Source organism: Dromaius novaehollandiae, chromosome W (genome assembly GCF_036370855.1).
Source record: "Dromaius novaehollandiae isolate bDroNov1 chromosome W, bDroNov1.hap1, whole genome shotgun sequence".
In the NCBI taxonomy this organism is placed as follows: domain Eukaryota; kingdom Metazoa; phylum Chordata; class Aves; order Casuariiformes; family Dromaiidae; genus Dromaius; species Dromaius novaehollandiae.
Genome location: NC_088130.1, coordinates 20,836,016 through 20,855,111, shown reverse-complemented (window position 1 = coordinate 20,855,111; position 19,096 = coordinate 20,836,016). Strand labels below are relative to the sequence as shown.

At 35.7% G+C, this 19,096-nt stretch overlaps 1 protein-coding gene across 5 annotated transcripts in view; it reads left to right on the top strand.

The window, feature by feature from the left end:
• The window catches only part of LOC135323466 (methylglutaconyl-CoA hydratase, mitochondrial), a 111,254-nt gene that overhangs the window by 33,842 nt on the left and 58,316 nt on the right, over positions 1-19,096 (top strand). For 4 of the 5 annotated variants that reach the window (XM_064500754.1, XM_064500758.1, XM_064500755.1 and 1 more), the window contains exons 4-5: positions 2,580-2,666; positions 18,656-18,748. In XM_064500754.1, the coding sequence (XP_064356824.1) occupies positions 2,580-2,666; positions 18,656-18,748 (180 nt within the window). The remainder of the gene's footprint in view (positions 1-2,579; positions 2,667-18,655; positions 18,749-19,096) is intronic. The other variant, XM_064500756.1, reaches the window with a different exon arrangement.

Genomic DNA, 19,096 nt, shown 5'->3' with positions numbered 1-19,096 from the left:
ATCTCCTATGAACCAGAGGATGCTGAGGCGAGTCTTCTGCTGGAGTGCAACCTGCTGCGTACAGGTCTTCTCTTTGGAAAAAGTTTCAGCTACTATTATTGCCACACTTTGGAGTGCTAAAATAGGAAAGTATTACAAAAAGACCTTTTTCCATTTTCTCTGCAGTGATGAGGGAGAAATACTTAAAAAGAAGAAAAAGGGAAATGTAAGATTACAGAAGTTGGGTGAAGCACTGAGAGCAAATATTGTACCAGAAATTCTTTTTAGAATATTCATAATTCTTAATTTTAAGATGACACTTCACCTTTTAATATATTCTTATGCAAACTTTTGTTGAAAATGAATTTCAGCAAATATCTTCAAATAAATATATATTCTAAATGAAGATGCCTGCAGTTCGTGTATTCTTTGTTTTATAAGGTTATTTTTTGTGTCGAGCCCTTTTTTTAAGGAATCTAAATCAAAACCTAGCAAAATTGCCTTAAAGTCTTATCATGACAGTACATTTTTTAACAATAATATTGGAAGCATTTTAGGTTCCCCATTTCTCTTTCAAAGGTAACTTTATTTATTTCCCAAGGGTATGGCCAAGTGAGCAGGATTTTGGTGTATGAAGATTTTGAGTCAGATTTCATACAACCATATAATTCTCTAGTCCCTAAGGCACAGGTTTTCTTCTTAATTTTCTTACATGGGCAATAATTTGCTTGTAGACAGAGTGGTAGAAGCTGGAGCCAGACATTAAGAAATTGATGTCCGAGAAGTGGTGTGGTGTGTGGGATTTTTTTTCCTTCATTCACAGACTTGCTGGTGTAGCTTTTAAAGCATGTTTTGCCATCATGTTTTGTAAAGCAGTTTCTTTCAGTTACAGAACTCTGTATGTAAATGCATTTGTGGAAGTTGTTTGCAGTTGCAAACAGTTGATTTAAAGGCCTGCTGAGATTTATGCACATTCACATGCAAATTTTGTTTGCCTTTGAGGTTTTTCGCAGGTTTTTGGTACGTGTTAATTGTGAATTACCAAGGTGGACATTTGTAGTGATTTTTTGCTGCAGCACAGACTTGACCACAATGATCTCCATTTTACACTGACTGCTCAACTGGCTTGTCATGCTGTCTTCAGCTGGGGCATATCCTAGAAGATTGTTTGGAAACTTTTGGCAAAGCGTCTGGTAGTGTGTAACTTAAACTTGACAGAATTGGGTGGGAAACATACACACGTACTCAGGACTGATGCTTCACTGGTTTTGGATTGGACATGCATAGAAAGAGAACATAGGCCACAGTAAAACGAGAAGCTTGGCTATGAAGAAAGTAGAAGGGAGGATGTAGAGCTTGTGTTTTGGCCATGTTATCTTAAAATGGCAGCTGGATGTCCATCAGAAAATGTCAGTCAGTTTGAAATACTAATTTTGACAAAAAAAAAAAGACTGGAGTTGTGAGTTTAAACTCCTGTTATCAACAAAAGTGTATCTAAAACCACATTTGACAAGGAGGGTCTAGCATCAGTTAAATCCCGAAATGTAAAAGGGGGAGCCTGTGATGCTTAATTTTAAACTTTGAGTTAGATCTTAATTGAGTAAGAATCCAATACTTTTTCCTAAATGGATAGTATTTTAGCTCTCATGGTAGGGAAATATAAAACTATTTCTGTGTAGGTTATATGTCTTGTGTTTAGCCCTTTCAGACATAAGCCAAGAGACTAACGGGCTCATTTTTACAAATAAAAGGAAATACACACTAAATTCTAGTGGGAATGTTGCACATCGTCAGAGAATAAATGTATCTATGCAGATTTTTCTCTTTCATGTATTCTTCCTCTGTTTAAAAACAAAACAAACCTTTACCTTTTCCAGTATTTAGATCTTATTTTTCCCTGTTTCTCTTTCCTACATGTTCATGATAGCAAATTTCAGTTCCTCACAGTAGTAAATTTTTAATAGCAACCTCTAGTTATACTGTACTTTATAAATAAGCAGAATTACATATTCATGAATGAAATAGATTAAAGTGTCATTTCAAGTTCTAGCTTTTCGGGGAAGCTAAAAGGAAGTGTTGTATGTAACATCTTCAAAAATACATTTAAGTAAAATAAGCTGAAAAATGCTAGTGTGTCCACTGTAGAAGTTCTTACTTAGTTAAATGAATTTTATTACTGTAAAAACATTCATTGTAGAGATTTTTGTGTTCTGTTTGTTATCCTTTTCTAGTAGATGATAATATGAAAAATGCATAATTATCAGACTTTGTGACACAGTTGGGAAAATAAAAGTATATATCAGATGAAATATTAAGTTAAATTCTGTTGTTCATAAACTATTTTAATTTGGGCAAGAAATGTAACTAGGAAGAATATACTTAGTGAAAATCTGGTGGCTAGTTTGATTGTTGTTGTTTTTTCCAGAGTAAAAGTTCTATGTTGTATTTTCCTTGAAATCTGCGGAAAACGAATGTGATCAGTTTGGCCTTGTCTCAAAGTAAACTTAAATATTTTGGCACGCAATAATATTTTACTTCTGCGAGTATATTTATCGTACTGTATACAGCTTGCTAACGTATATGTGAAATGTCATTTACAGGTGCTGACCTTAAAGAAAGAGCAAAAATGCACTCAAGTGAAGTTAGTTCTTTTGTCTCAAAAGCAAGAGCAACTATTAATGAAATGGGTAAGTAACCTCTTCTTTGAACAATGCATTATTTAACTGTAACCTGGAAAGGTCAGATCAAAGGAATGACGTAAACATGCATGAATAATTCTTGACACATAATAGGATATCCTGCACTATTTGTACTGATGAGACATATGAATCATGGTGCATTACTCTTTTTCTTTTTGCTTTTTTTTAATATGCCTAGTAGAGTTTGACTTTATTTTTTAGAATTCTAAAAAAAGCTAAATTTCATCTGAAACAGAGATGATTTATACTTCTTTCTTCATGAAGGAAGGATTGTTTTGTGACATCCAAGTGCTTTGGGATTTAATTTTTACTATTGCATTCTTCTGGTTGGTATAATTAACACAGCCTTTAATATGTTTTAGCAACATGTTAGAAATCTACTGCAGATAGAAAATGTGCCTTGTAAAATTTTGTTGAATCTACATCTGTTTTGTTATAATAGAACTTGTTAATACTCTGGGATTTTAATGCTATTTGATTTGTACCATTTATTAAGAATAGTAATTTCTCTGAAAATCTTAGATTAGGAATGCACCACTGAATCATTACATATCTATGGCCCTGCAGATGAATTTTAACATAATTGTTTCTTAACATGGCATTGCCAATACGTTTTGTTAAAAGGAGAGTTCAAGTGTACGAACTTTGAAACAATTCATTTTATCCATGTGAATTATAAAAGCAACTTATTCTGTCACTTGATATTTTGGCATAGTCTGCAGAAAATTTTCAGTAAACCATTGCCTTTTTTATAACTTAAATATGTAATCATGCAGGGTTGCTGCATGGTATTTTTGGTCCTTTTAAATGTGTGCTGACACAAGTTACTGTGTTACATCATAGTGGTGTATGCTGTGTATATGTGTTTAAGTAGTAAGAAGTTTGGAAAATGTAGTCTTGCACTAATATCAGCAAACCGTTGCATCTAGTTTAGTCATTATTGGTTTATATTGTTGAGAATGAGAACAAATATAAATTCCTGTAACCTAATTTAGGATATTACTTAACGTTGCATTTAATCTAACTGAAATCCGTGAAATATGAGATGGAGCAAAAGACTGTGCCTTGTTTTTAAATTTACGATGAATAAGGTAATGATACTGGAAAAAAAATAGCTCTGAGAAATAAATCGTTTCTAAGAGAATTATTTTATATGCATTTCCTTAATAACACTGGGTCATATTCGTATCTTTGGCAGAATGCTATGGATGGAAACCAGTAGGTTATGGCAGGTAAATGACAGACTACTGAAAAATGAGTCTTTAATTGGAAACTTCATGGAGATATTTGAGTTCTTGAATTAATATCTTGTCTTTGAAGTGAAGCAGATCCTCAAGTCTCTTAAAAAAAAAAAAAAAATCAATAAAATATCCAGAAATGAATAGACTGTTAATTTCCTTCAGCTGAAGTTGATCCTCTCATTGGAATGCAAAGCAAGAGGCAACAAGCTGTTCTATTTGGTTACTTTGTAAGATTTATTTTTTTTTATTTTTTTTATTTTTTTAAGGAGAATTCCTTAGCTCTAAGTGCTAATTTCTCAGCCTTTCTTGAACTGAAGTTGCGGAGAATACTTTCTGTACTTTTTCTTTCTTAATGTTTAAATAGAGGTAGTAGGCATTAAGATTTTCCTTTTATCAGAGTTATGAGTACCTGTTCATTTTTATTTTCAAGTGAGAAAATTCTTAAAAGCTGAAAAAATATTTGGATTCTGCATTCTTCACTGAATAACTGGGAAAGTATAAGCAGGGATTTGATGCTTTAATTTGCTTCCGAGCTGAAAGACTGCATGGCAAATGTTTGATTGTCTTCAACTGAATTAACTTGCCTGTGAGATTGTTTAAATACTGAGTATGTAAGCAAATTTCCAGTGTTATCTAGAAGGTTTACAATGGATCATTACACTAACAGTGAATTACATGAAGTCTAGGAGACCAGAAGTAGTACTGAGGAGTGCTTTCATTCATCTGTCTCCATTCTTTTCCTCAAGAAAGGAGCAGGAAATTGTGAGTAAGTGAAATTGCATACTTGAAAATGTAAATCACTGAAATATCTAGATAAGAACGTTTGTGAGGGGATGTAGTAGCTAATTAGACAATGTGTAAACTGGAAAAGAGAAAAAAAGACTTTGAACATAGTCCTTGGTAAATGTCTTAACTGCACTTTTGCTTAATTTGGGTAGAGGACTCTCTTTTTTGCCATTTCAGCTTGCTTAAAAAAAAGGCGCGGGGCGGGGGAGGGACCAAAAAAGCTAATTACTAAGTAGAAGATTTTTGATGGTAGCATGGTGTCTGGATATCTCCTACTTCACTGTTTTTGCACGCAGACTAATGGCAGTTGGTTGTTCAGGATTAGAGAAGAATATTGAGACATCGCTTCTAATGTTATTGTTCAATTTTCACACCATATATGTTTGGACAGTACGCAAATAGTTGTATTTTAAAACCTGGAGATTAGATTAATGCATAAAGTGTGGTGCTATAGGACAGTACCCGGATGACTAGAAGTGAACATTAATTTTTTTTAGCAAGTCAGAGGTTCTCAGTTCTTCTTTTCTTCTTCTGAAGAAGTGATCTGGCATCACAAAACGTAGCTTCAGTAAAACTAGTGGGACACAGTATTTGCATTGGATTACTGGCAATGAGTCAGTATATTGAAAATAAGCAGATCAAGGTATTCTTCTTGCCCAGCAACAACCAGAATGTTATGAGATGGTTAAAGAGGGGAAAGAATTCTCTAATGATGATTTGCCACTGCCCAAATGTTATACAGTTAAAGAATAATATTTCCAATTTCCCACTTTGTGCTTTTTCTATCTATGTTTAATGCTGTAATGTCATTTAAAGTGTGTTCTACTTTTTGCTCTTCAGAAATAGGTCATGTTTTGATAATTCTGTTTGTGTTCAGCTGTCTGACCTAGTAAGGAGATGCTTCTTTTTTAACAGTGTTTTCAGAAAGAAAAACATTGCTATCTCTGTAGACGAAATGCTTGAAAGGTTGCTTACATCTTGAGTAACTGGATAAACTTAGCTTTTTAGAATTGACATGTCTTGGCTTTCTTTAGTTCCTGTCAATTTCATGATTTTAAAATCGTACATTAGTGGCTTTCTAAAAGGCTGCAGTATCATTTTGGAATACAGCTACAGAAAGGAATTTTCTGGAAATTAAAAGCATACTGCACTTGTTTGTTACAGTATTTTTATGGGATTAATTTATAACTTCTTGCTAAATTTGGGTGAAGTATTAAGACTGCAGTAAATATCACTTAGTATAAAAATAAGCACTTGGAAAAAAATCTGAAAAAACTGTACCAAGCTATTAGTTGCAGCTCTAAGAGCTTTAAGTTGAGGGGAAAAAAATCAAAGCAGCCTCTATTTTAAGCAGTGATTGCTTTTGCTAAAATTATATCAGAGTTGTGTGGGTTGTCTTTTTTCCCCTTCTCCTCCTCCTCCCCTTAAGAGTACGAACATGAGACTACTCATCCATTAGTATATTCTACCTTAAGGCTCTTCGTTACTTACGTAAGGCTGTTTTTACACTCAAGAAAGCTCAGAGAGAAAAACGTTAATAGATCTTTTGAAACCATATACAACAAAACAAGCCTTCTGACAAAATTAAATCAAATCTTACTGACTCCTAGAACCCCCGTTTTTTGACATTTTTGGGAAAAATGCCATCATTATACGTCAGATCTTCAGCATATATTATATGGTGTAGCTCCCAATTGGAGCTGCCCCAACCCCAGTTGGGGTCTGGGCTGTGATATTACGATTGTATGTACGTTTTCAGCTGCAAAGCACACTGAGGCTACAGAAGGAACAGAATGCAATAATCACTTGTCACCAGGAAAATAACTTGTTTAACACAAGGAAAAAGCAAAATTACAGAAGGAATTTGGCCTAGGCAGATCTTTGTGATTGCTCATGGTGAGGTTGGTCCCCAACATCCCCAACATGTAATATGTGAGAAACGCTGTTGGTTGCCACAAAGCTCTTCCAGAGAACATAAAAGGCGTTAAGTGTCTGAGTCCCACTGAACAACAATAAGACTTGGAGACTGACTTTCTTGGGCTTTTGAAAATCCCAGCTGGAGCATGGTCAGGCCTGGTTTTGTATCTCATTGGAAGGCAAAACAGCTTTCTAGTGGCCTGACTCAACCTAGAGCTGAACTGAGCTAAGAAAGGAGAAATTTTTACTGAAATACTAGTATTTGCTCAGTGGAAATAACTTTTTTTAATTGGACATGTTCCACTCAAACAAAACTTACGTTGCTTCATTTATGACACCTGATCAGTTTACATGCATAAGTTGTGATATGATTTAAAAAAAAAAAAGGTGATATTTGTAACTTTGTTTAGACATAGCCTTCACAGGCATGATTATTTCTAACATATCCAACTTGAGTGTGACTGTCCTGAATAAAAGCACGTTGCATTCAGTTACTTGCATTTTGTTTCCTTAACAATATTGGCTTTTTTTATTGGGGTGAGATTTTCTTTTTATTCAAAGTAGCTACAAATCTTTATAGACAATATGTACATATATTTTTGTCTTCTCCTTACTAGTATTCTTAGCAGTCTTCTGTCATTCTGACTCCTCTCTGTGGTAACCAAACTTGTAATTTACCTAAGAGAGTGCCCTTGTTCATCCTTCAAGAAAATCATCTATTCGGTAAAAAGTTCGTTTTTTGAGTATTAAAGGTCATGCATTCTTAGAAATTCTTAGGTTGTGCCAAACAATATGCTACAGGATTTTTGAATGCAAGCTGTCAAATCTTGGTCCCAGAGGTTCCAAGAGTGGTATCAGAATTACTCAATTTTCAATGCTTCTGGTCTGCTAATTGCCACCACACTTTCTTATGGTAAATCCTCAAAAATAGGAAAGAAAGATCATTGAGGTCTAATTCAGTGCCTTATTTTAGTATTTGAGGTTTAGGGGCTTCTATGGAGCATTGCTGACTGTCTTCTGCAGCATAAATCTGTTTTGTTCTCTGGTGAAGTTATGTCAAAAACATAGGTTACATATGGTGAAGGAATGTTCCCTTGCATAGTAAACTGAATGTGAAATTTGATTCTTAAAATGTAGAATATTTAATCTTTGCTATGATAAATATTTTATGTGTGTAAGTTCCTAACTTGTAAATTTCCCTTTCTTCTGCTCTCCAAAGGATGTGTTGATGACTATTGCCTTTATTTTGAGGGTTATTTACTACTTTGAGATTGCTTTAAGGATTCTCTTGAGTTTTTATAGTATGATTGATACTGCCTAAAAATGTGTATGTTGGAAAAGTCTGGACAGTGGAGGAATGATCCATAAATTTCCATGCAGTATTTAAGGTGCTTTTGTAAAGGAGGGAGAGGGGATCCAAATTTTGTTTCTGGACAAAATGCAATAAAATGCATTTTGCAATTTCTTATGCAATCATATATTTATAGATCTTATGCAATACATGCTCAGCTTAAATTCATTCTGTAATAGCTGTTGTGCTATGAAATTTCACCTCATGCAGACATGCAGATGTTCCTAGTGAACAGATTTACAGCTTGATATATCACTTTTCTTTCTGTACCAAGAGATTGTACACAGTTTCTTCCTTTAATAAATATGATTTTCACATGGTAAGTCATATTAAGAGACTAAAATAAGACTGTAAATATTTTGTCATGATTAGAATATTTGCTTATTTTGGAGCTTCAGGAGGAGTGTGGGAATTAGCTGTATTAATTTCAAACTGTTACAGGTTTGCTATTTACTTTGCTGCTGGTTATCCAAGTGAGAGAGAGCTTTAGAATTTGGTGGTCCATCGTTAAATGAAGGATAGTAGAAGTCCACTTTATGAAGACTAGTTTCCACTGCCTGTGGCAGAGACATGTAAAACAATTTGATTAGGTTTAGGAAGATGCTGAAAACCCCAGGAAAGCTTAAGCTGACAACTTCTGAAGCAACCATGATTTAAAATGGATATACAATTGCCTGTCACTTAAGGAAGCTACGTGTAATTCAGGAATGAATATTGGGCAGTTGGAAAAACTAAGACGTAGATTGTCTTGCCCAGACTAGGTGTTTGGTGAGTTTCTGATACAGAACCTACCGAAATGAAGAATGACATTCTAGGGTTAGGTAAGAAAAGTTACACTTAGACATTTTTATTTTCAACTTTGTATCTTTGGTTTTATTGTTACAGGTAAACCATACAAATCTAATGTTGTATATCATATAGATCATATTGTTTTTTTGACAAACATTTAGCTCCTGATTACTCTGCTCCAAGAAACAACTGCGTATGTAACATTGACCCAATCCATCTGGATTTGCTGAAGGTAAATCTGGGCAGCAAAGATGGAGTGCTCTAGTTGTGTAATCCAGTGAGAAGAACTGTGGGCTTCTCTCTTGGGGAAGTGTAGGTGTAGGCCATAACTTGAAAAAGCAGTCACTGGGAGGCTGAATGAAATATCAAAGATACAAATCAAATATTGCAAATGACAAATTTATAGCCGATGCTGCCATGCTTAGCACTCATTCTCAGACACCATGGTTTCCATGTGTTGCTGAAGCTGTGAAAGGGCAATTTTTGGCACAGTATTTCTTTTGCTATGATATGTTGTTGCCTGTTCATCCAAAGCGTTATGCCCCAGCGTGGCTAATATAGTCTAAGACTGCTATAGTATTCTGAAATGCATTGCTGAGCCCTTGGTGGTTTTCCAGTAGTAGCTTTGATTTACTGCTTCTCTTAACATTGAATTAATTTAAGATACCCTTTGACTAAGTGTTGTCTGTTTCCTAAATAGGCAGTGCAGTCCCTGTAGAGCTGAAATTATGTGCTTTGTCAAATTGCATTGGATTGTTTTTAATTAAAAAACACAGTTCTAAACTTTCTACCATTATAATGCCAATGAATGCAACATTAAACTTTTCTACCAAGATGTTCATTAGCTGTTCATATGACAGTGTTGCTTCCATGATTGTTCATATACTTTTTTCTTTCCATAATAATAACTTTCTAAAAATTACTATAAAAATGGTACAGAAGCAGAGGGTGTTAATATTAGGATCAACTGATTTTCCTTCCCATAGATCTAAGGATTAGGGAAGGAGGTGGCTTTGCACAACATATCCTTTTCTTTGATCTTGCTACTGTTCAGTCTGGACATAAATTAACATAGTCTTAGCTGTAGTTTCAGTTTTCCCTCTGGTAGTAATTTCAGATGCTGTTCTATGAGGAAAAGGGACTGTGCTCTGGACATAGCTCTTTCATTTTCCTCACCAAAAAAAAAAAAAAGAAAGAGGGGTTCTGCACGGTCAGATTGTCTTTTGGGATCATTGTAGCCAGGTTGCACGCTGACTATTAAAACATGCCTCCAGTATGACCTGCTATCCAGTGCTTCTGTCCCCTCTCTAGGGTGTCACATTATTTACGTTTGATGTGTTGGGAAACGCTTCCCCTTCCTCACCCTATTCAGGTTTGAATGTGAATGTTTCTGTCCCTGAAAGAGAGAGTAATTCGTTAGCTCTTTTGCCTTGCCTGCCTCAGTCTCTGGCGCTGTGCCTAGAACCCATTGATATTCAAAGGGCAGCAGCACCTGGCATGGTACAGAAAATATTACACTGCTCTGTGCTATCCAAGAATTCCTAAGCTAGTTGCTTGAGCCCAGCAATAGGTTTTGACTCCGGAATACCATGGTTAAGTCTTACATTGGATATGGATTTTGTCTAGATGTGTGCTGGATGTCAAGGTGGACAGAACTGCTTTGGTGATGTTACAGAGCTAGAGTGTCTGTTTGTTTGTTTGTTTTTTCTTTTAAGCTTACTGTGAAACAATTTTCTAGAGACTTCTCTGTTTCCTGTGTAATGTTCAATGAAGGAGTTGATTGAAAATATTACTTACTACATGAAGCTAATATAGAACTAAAGATATATTAGCATTAGAGCGGTTGAAATTTAATGCTATGTTTCATTTAAGAGTGGAGAAAGTAGCTAATATATGAATATGAAATATTCATATGTGTTTGAAATATTGATGAAAACAGATACAGGAGAAAAATTGCTAGAAATGTTCGGCTAAAATGATCATACTCTGGGATTTTCTTTATGTTATGATGAACGGGTTACTTATACTGGTACTAGACAATGTGTTATCTTCATACTGTAAATGAAACAAGCACCCAATAAACAGACAAATGAAAGTCTTGTCCCATTGGGTTCTCTTAACTATTTGAGGTTATAGTTGTGCTATTGTTTGAATTTTATTTTCTGTGTGCGCTATACGAAAAAAGAAATTTGCACATACGGTAGTCTTTGTCCTCTAAGGCTTGCTTCATTGTCGTTTTACTGAGGACAAAGTAAGACTACAAAAGGAACATTAGTAAATATGAAGACAGTTGAAGAGTTGATATATCAAACTGCAACATATTACTGAAGATGAATGAAATATCCAAACTATTTTATGTAGTAAAAAAAGGTGCAAGAAAATCACACCTCTCAGTTCCAGTACTTTCTTAGCTTTCACTACTATTATCAAGAATATAGAACACACTGTTCCCCATTACTTGTCAATAAAAAAGTACTAAATAGAAAATCATGTTCCTACACAAAATCTTCTGTTTCAATTCAAAAATATTTTTACAGGCCATTTATAAGGTTTAGTGAATCAGTGAAGAAAACTGGGAAATTAATGAGGTTCAGAGAGATGCTTTCAGAAAACCCTTTGGCTGCTGTCATCACTGGTAGCTTTTAATAAAGAAAAGATAAACTTTACTAATATCTTCTGCCTAATAATCAACTGTAAACAATCGGCAGTAACCATTTTCATTAAAAAAAAAAAAAAGGTGAAAACTTCTTACAAGTATTAAAAAAATAAAATTTCCATGTGGCTTTTTCTGGCTGCAAGTTATTTGCCTGAACTTTGAAAGTATGAAAGCAAGATAGTGGTGTTCAAATAAATCTGGCAACTGTAGCAGATTACTAAGTTTCTTATTCAAAACACAAGAATTAGAGGGTAGCTAATAGCCTTTCACAGTTGTAACTGGCAAATGTAAGGAAAATTATTTTCTGTATCTAAATGCATGTGTAGGTGTTTCAAACTGAAAAGTATGGTCACACTTTTGGACAAGGAGATATTTCTGTCTATTTTTTAAATAAAGGTAAATACATCAATTACTGAACGTAACCATTTTTTCTGTGTGTTTGTTTTTTTTCAGTTCTCCCAGCAAAAAGCATTCATTCCTGCCTTGCAAAAAAGTGGTTTGGCCAGTCTTCTTTGACTGCAAGTTCAGAGACTTGTCAGCTATTTCAATCTCTTCTAGCCAGTCTCATATGTTGCTACATGCTTCATTTTTTTTTCTTCCAGTGGGCTTCATTGTGTTATGGTTATTCTGCAAAATGGATGAAAGCATTTGTTGAAGTAGTTGGTTTCTGTTAACTTTTTTCCTATGGAGAGGCCGTTTTTTTTGGTGGCAGCGCTTATAGCTAAAAATGCAAGTGAGCTTTATTGTAGTGACTGACTGTTTATATCAGATTTTACAGGGCAAACTAAATGCCTCAAGCACAACTGACATTCCTTTTCAAGTGCAAAGTTTGTATTCCATCTCAGTGACTTGCTACTCTTCTTTATGAAGATACTCCAAAAGGTGAAATCAAGATTTAGCGTTCTGTGTGTGTTACAGCACTTTATTTTTATAGCTTCCTATGAAATACGTTAACTTATGCAAATGTGCATTTTTGTGATTAAAATTTTCCTGAAGTAAAGAATATTCAAGTTGTTGTAAGTACTTTGAGACTGCCTCTGCTTGCCACTCAAAGTGTATGGTTGTGCGCACTTTTATTTTTTGAGGGGAAGAATCTGAATTAGAGATAATCTCTTCTTGTGACATTGCTCCCCAAGGTAAAGATCTGGGTAGTTAACAGGTGGAAGAGAAATATATTTAGGGTGATACTGAGTTATAGAACGTGAATATTTAGGTATATACTCAATTATTTTAAAACCAGATAAAAAATCCTTTTGTAGTAATTACAGCATGCTAGCAGATAGTTTTAAATCATTGCTAATACTGATTCAAAATTCATTTTTATGCCTGTGGCTTTCTGAAAACTGTTTCCTAATCTGCAACCAGAAAACTTGCAGTGTTTGAGTTAGTAAAGGAACTCTATGTAGCAACAAACTTTGTACCTTTTGCCATTGCTGGTGGAGGAATTGGCTCATAGACTGGGGTCAGACTTGAAGTATTACCTGATTTTAAGCTATTGTTAGTAGATCTTCAGATGATACAAAAAGTCTTCACTGAAGATAAATAATATGTAATACTTTGTTTTCTAGTAATAATAACCCCCAAATTTGATAATTCTTTGACATTTTCACTGTATGTTGTGACGACTTCTGTTTCTTCTTTCTTGCTTTCCTAATGGCTGGGCCATCAATTATGCAATCTGCAAACAGGTGTTTAGCTGTGTTTAGTCATTTTTGGGGTAGGCGACCATTTGTTTCCATAATTAGAAGGCGCCATTATCATTATTACTTTTAAATGGATGTACTGAAAAACAAATTTAAAAGTTTCTTTTCAGTAAGGTGAGATTTAAAGGTTTCTCTTGTGCTGCAGGCAGGAGAATGCAAATATTTGCCACACTTTCTTCATCTGCTTGAGTTAGATAATGAATTGCAGAACTTTTTATATATCCCTCAATTTATAGCATGCTTTTCTCCAGTATGCCATATAATACTCAGAGTATGCAGGATATTTTTAGACAGTTCGTCTTTGTTTCTTTATGCTTTATGGGATCCATTATTCAAGAGGAGAAAGAAGCTGCTAGAAATGACACTTGAAGTTGCTTGTCCTAGTGAGTTACGCAGTAAACAAACATTATTTGTCAAATAATCGGAAACACAGCTGTGGAATAAGTAGTTTGGAGAAGTGTATTTCTCCATTCTGATTCTCATTTTATTCTGTCAGAACTCAACTGTGCTGTCACATAAATTTGAATTCTGTTGCTTAGTTGGAAACTCTCCCAGTTTTTGAGAGGAGTACCGTCAATACTTTCTTAAAGTCGGTCCTGGAAAACAGGAATTCTTCTTCTGGACCACTAGCTGCCTATTCACAATTACAGAAAAGACAAGTTAGGCTTACAAGTCTTATGTCTGGATCAGTAGGGATTGAAGGCTGTGACCTCTACTGCTTTACTTCTGAATAACTGATCTTTCTGAGGACTGATTGCCAAAGATCACTGAAGTGAGAACTGGGATTGACAGTAATGACTCTTTCAGCATTGTCCAGGTGCTGAAGCAGGAGTAACTAGGGCAGTGACGTGACTGTGTCCTTCAGTTTGGCATTTCATATCAAATATTTTGAAAGGAAAACTTCTGAAGTGGGGCTCCATTGGAATGTTGCTAAATACCAAATTCTGACTGCTATGATTAAGATAAGTAATTCCAATTCAAATAATCTATAGCAGACTACTTTGAAGATAGAGGCTAATAATGTCTGAAGGACTACTTATAGCTTGTGTATTGTTAGGAGCTGAATGGCATTCCATGTTTTTTTATTGATTCATGGAAAGGTTACTGCACTGACAGTGGGGACCTTTTCTTCCGGATCTACCAATTCTAGGTCTGCTGGACTTTCCATTCTTTAATAGTGGCTGTGTAGGCCTCTGTATCCTACCTGTATGAAAGAAGCAAGGAATAGCACAGGTCTGTTCAGACTGACTGTTTGAAGCTGCCTTCAAGCTACAAATGCTTGGCTCTCATGGAATGCTCACTGGTGTGTAAGAAGCCTACAACTTAAAATTTTCCACCTACTTGAGGACATTTCTTCCTTTTGTACAGATATGTAGTGCAATTGCTAACAGAGGGTACTACAGGTAGAAGTTTACTTAGCAAGCAAGAAAGAGCCACTCTTATGAGGTCAGTCTCTAGATTTGGTATGTTCTAAACCATTACCTCTACATTAATCTCTGTATAACAACACATAGTGTGTGTTACACTCTAATTTTGTTAAATTATTTTGTGCGTCTTTTATATATATTTCTAATTCCTTCTGCAGAGTTTACACAGCTTATGATTTTACGTTGATAAACCCTTATCACATTTCGAGTCTAGCCCTAATGATCAGTTGTACAAAACTGTGTCTTAAGTTTATATCCATTATCTACAGCATGACAGAATTGTAGAATGCTTTGGAATAAAACTATTGAGCTGCTGGACAAGGCTTTGAATAGGTTTTGCCTGTCATTTGTAGCAAATGAGTCTTGTATGTAAAATCACTGTGGAGAGTGACCTGTCTATTTACTCAGTTTAGCATTTTTTAAATTTGAGCCATACAACTCAGTTAAGCCTGCAGGGCTTGATTTCTTCCCCCCCCCCCCCCCCCCCCCAATGCTCTCCCCACAAATATCTCATCTGAGTTTGTTATGAACTAAGCAGTTTCAGCTATTGTTTATTAAAAATATGAAGATAAACATGAACAGGTGTCTTTCGTGGTACAAAATGTGAAAATTCCAAAAATCTTTACCCTTGGTATTAAGTTTTAATGCCCTAGAAACTCATTTTTTAATCCAGAGCAATTGCTAATTTATTTCTGTATTGTTTTTCTAATGTTTCACGAAAAGATACTATTTTTTTTTTTTTTAGTTCTATTTATGTGTCTGTGGCATTAGGACAGAGCTGTTGTTTTAAAAAAAAAATTGTAATACTTAAAGGGTCACTCATTGTCAGATGTCCCTTTAAATTAATATCCTTGAAGTGATGAAGCTAATATACGGTGAAGAAGTTCAAACTGCTTTTCCTTCCTGTGAATTAAGAATTTTAGTGGTTTTTTTATTAGGAGTTGTAATTTAGGAGAATTTAGGAGTTGTGGTTGTAATTCTTGAAACCCAGCTATTTTATAATACTCTTCTACATGAGTTTCATTTCTGTTTGTGGTGGTGTACTTGGATTATACCATAGCTAAAGCTGGAAGTTACTCATCACAGAGAAAGTAGTTTGCCTTAGAGTCCTGCAGAAATGTTGTAAATAGTACTCAGGATATTATTTGCTAATCTCTCAAGAACGGAAAATCCATGTAGCCAGAAATCCCTGGAAACTGCCGTTAACGATGATTATGCCTTTGTGTTCCGGCAAATGATTTTCCAGTTACCAGTAGCGGAGGAAGTTTACTTTAAGAAAGCACTATATCAGCTGTAAACTTTTAAAGCTGGATTGTGTGGCATTGTATGCCGTATGGATTATATGGTTCAGAGTGACAGTTACGGTTTTTGGGGAGCAGTCTGGCCCTGCTGGAAAAGAGAGTTGCCTTCTCATCTTCTCTTCCCATATCACTAAGAAAAAGTAGGTAGCAAAAAAGCAGATTTTACTTCTGTTCTTCTGTCCCGATCCAATATCGGGAGGGTTTCGTTACGATCCCAAGGACGAGATTAAGACGCTAAAACCGGTCAAATATCGTGCAACCTTTTAACTTTATTTTCCACGAAGTGGGGAGAAAAGGTGTGTGTGTGTGGGGGAAGGCGAAGGGGAGGCGAAGGAAAAAAGGGAAGAGGTGAACAAGGGTAAGGGGAAAAGATAGAGAAAGTTGGAAAAGGAGAAAATAAACTAGGTACTGAGGCCGAGGATGTTCCGCTGACTCCATTCGAATTACAGTTCAAGCTGGGTGCCTCCGACGAGGGACGAGGAGTGAGAGAGAGCGAGAGAGAGAGAGCGCGCGCAAAACAAAGAAATCCCTTGGCAATTATAACTTTTTCAAATTAAGTTTCCCACCCCTCACATGGTATTTCAGACCAATAGTAATATTTGGGTCTGGGGTCTCCTGCTCCTTATTGGGTCTCCTGACTGTCCCTAGGTAGGCCGTTTCCTGTTGCCGTTTCTGCTGACAGGTGTGTCTCCATTCTTGGGTCTCAAGGTCCTGACAAAGAGGCGGTAACTCCAGCAATTAGCACTGTTTCAGCAGTGCACAGGAATGCAAATTGCTGGTAACTCCCTTATCATTCCCGCCTGCACCAGCTCTGGGGCCCTTTCTCACTGAACTAGGGAGTGCGGCCTAAGGCTTCAGCAAATTTAGCCACTCATGCTAAGCAAGTTTTATAGAAGTTGTGCTAAAAACGGACAATAATTTACAGTCCAGAACCCAAAGTCTCTGCCCCATTGTGGTCTTGTTCAGTGCAGGCTCGGTGTGTCCCGGGTGGTCGCAGGGAGACCATCTCAGGGGTCGCAGCAGCCCAGTCCTGTTTCCGCCAGGGACAGATGGCTTGTTCGGGGTTAAGGCCTGCCTGCACCCCATGCACCAAGAAATGTTTAAGGCAAAAAATTCATTCATCTGTCCGCCACATCTTCTGTCTCCTATGCCTTCTGTGGTGGATGCGAAATATAATGGATATCTTGGAGTCTTTTCAGTGACTCCAAGCACTTGATGTTGCAGACAGTAATCAGTAGTCTTTTTTGCCACTGGAGTTGATTCAGATCACCAGTTCTAAACCACTGAACAAGAGACTTTGATTTACAGCATCTATTTTAATTTTGAATGGCACTTATAACTTTTTGTTCTTTTTTTATTTTAAAGAAAACTTGATTCTCATTAGCTGTTAATCATAAAAGGATGTTGATTTGCAACTAAAAGTAGCCGTTCACTCAGTCTGATACTTTGTTTTGTTAAGCAGTAGGACACCACTTGTTCATATAAAAATTTACTTCTGCTGATATAGATCAATGTTTAATTGATATCTTTTAAAAATTAAATTATCTAACATATATGTCAGATGGAAAAAAAAGTAAGCTTAGTAGAATAAATTCTAAATGTAGAACTAGTTCACTGAAAAAAGGAAATATTATTTGTATTTAATATTTTAAATTGATCATTTCTGGTCATATTATCCTTCTAGATTTTGGAAAGGTAGAGCTTACTCTCTCACACCTCATTTTCGTTTATATTTTGGCAGCAGATTTTTCTTCTTTTTCAACTTCCAACTAAGATTGAATGAACTGGTCATTGAATTCAAGTAGCTGAAGCATTAAAGTGAAGAAAATATTTTCTTAACATCTGCAGAAAAAGCTGTTGCTGTCAAGAGTTGGTTTAACATTTCAACAAGCTGTACACCCAAGTGTTCGGCTAATGAATTCCAACAGTCCATTGCTTTTGACCGTCTTTGAAATTTTAGGAGCAAAAATATACCACTTGAATTTTTTTCAGTATAGTTTAAAATTACTGGTAGTTTGTAGTAAGTATAATATTAAATATAGTTAAAGCTGTAAGCATGAGTTTATTTTTCATGGGAAAAATATGTTTTTCATCCGACTTCTTTGGGTTCCTGATGCGGAAAAGAGTTTAAACCTGTTAGAGGAGAAGAGCAATACTTATAATTGAATGCTTGATACTAGAATTCCTCATGGTAGAACACTGATGGTAAGTTGTCATGATCACAGAGGCCTCTGGAGACCATGCCACCTATCATGTATATGTGCAACTTGTCTGTTTGGTTTTGTTTTTAAAATGACAGAAGACTTTCCCACACTTTAGTCAGTCACTTGTTAGCTGCTGCTTTATAGCAGAAGGGGACCATAGTGGTGGCCACATGACATCTGGGAATATTAAGACACAGAGAGCTCCCAGCTATGCCATCATCAGAGTTGCTAATAATTATGAGAGAACATCTACATTTCAACTGGGGACTGCTAAGTTTGTGTATGCGGCTTTTCAGATGTTCCTGTTTTGTTCCTTGGATAGATCTGCAATGTGTGTTTTTTGAAGTATACCAGTCAATTTTTTGTCAAAACTGAGCAGAAGTTGAAGAAAAAGACTTGCAATGCAGTTTGGCCTCAGAGTGGTGGTAGTGGGGTGTCAAATTCTTGCCAAAGTGATGCTGAACAGTGAGTTTTAAGATCTGCACTGTTGTTTTATGAAACTTTTTTCCCTAGTCTGACTGCAGTTTGAATAAAATGCCATAAAATAATATTCTGGACGTGATCTTTGTGAGTCAGGTGTTAACTGGTACTTTCTGTTTCAGCTAACCTCCCAGTACCTACTATTGCTGCAATAGATGGGACTGCATTAGGTGGTGGCCTAGAACTTGCTTTAGCCTGTGACATAAGAGTGGCAGGTAAGCCTGGATCCTGTTAATTGAACAAAGGATTATTAGTGTTGCAGAAGGCTTGACTAATCTTCATCTTGGCAACAGCCTTATAAAACTGATTTTGTATTATGACATTGTTTAGGACCAATTACTTCTGAGAGAGTTAGCAGAAACTTGACTGAAGTAATTGCTGATGTTTAATTTCATAGCACTTATCACTGATAGCTAGAGTATTTTTGTTGTGTCTTTTATTTCATTCTTATGATCTTCACTTTATTGTTAGCTGTATTCCCAGAAGGGTTAGGTAGATATTTTGATATTTTACTTACTAATTAAAATATTCTCCTCACTTGAAGAGTTCTAGATGGACTATTT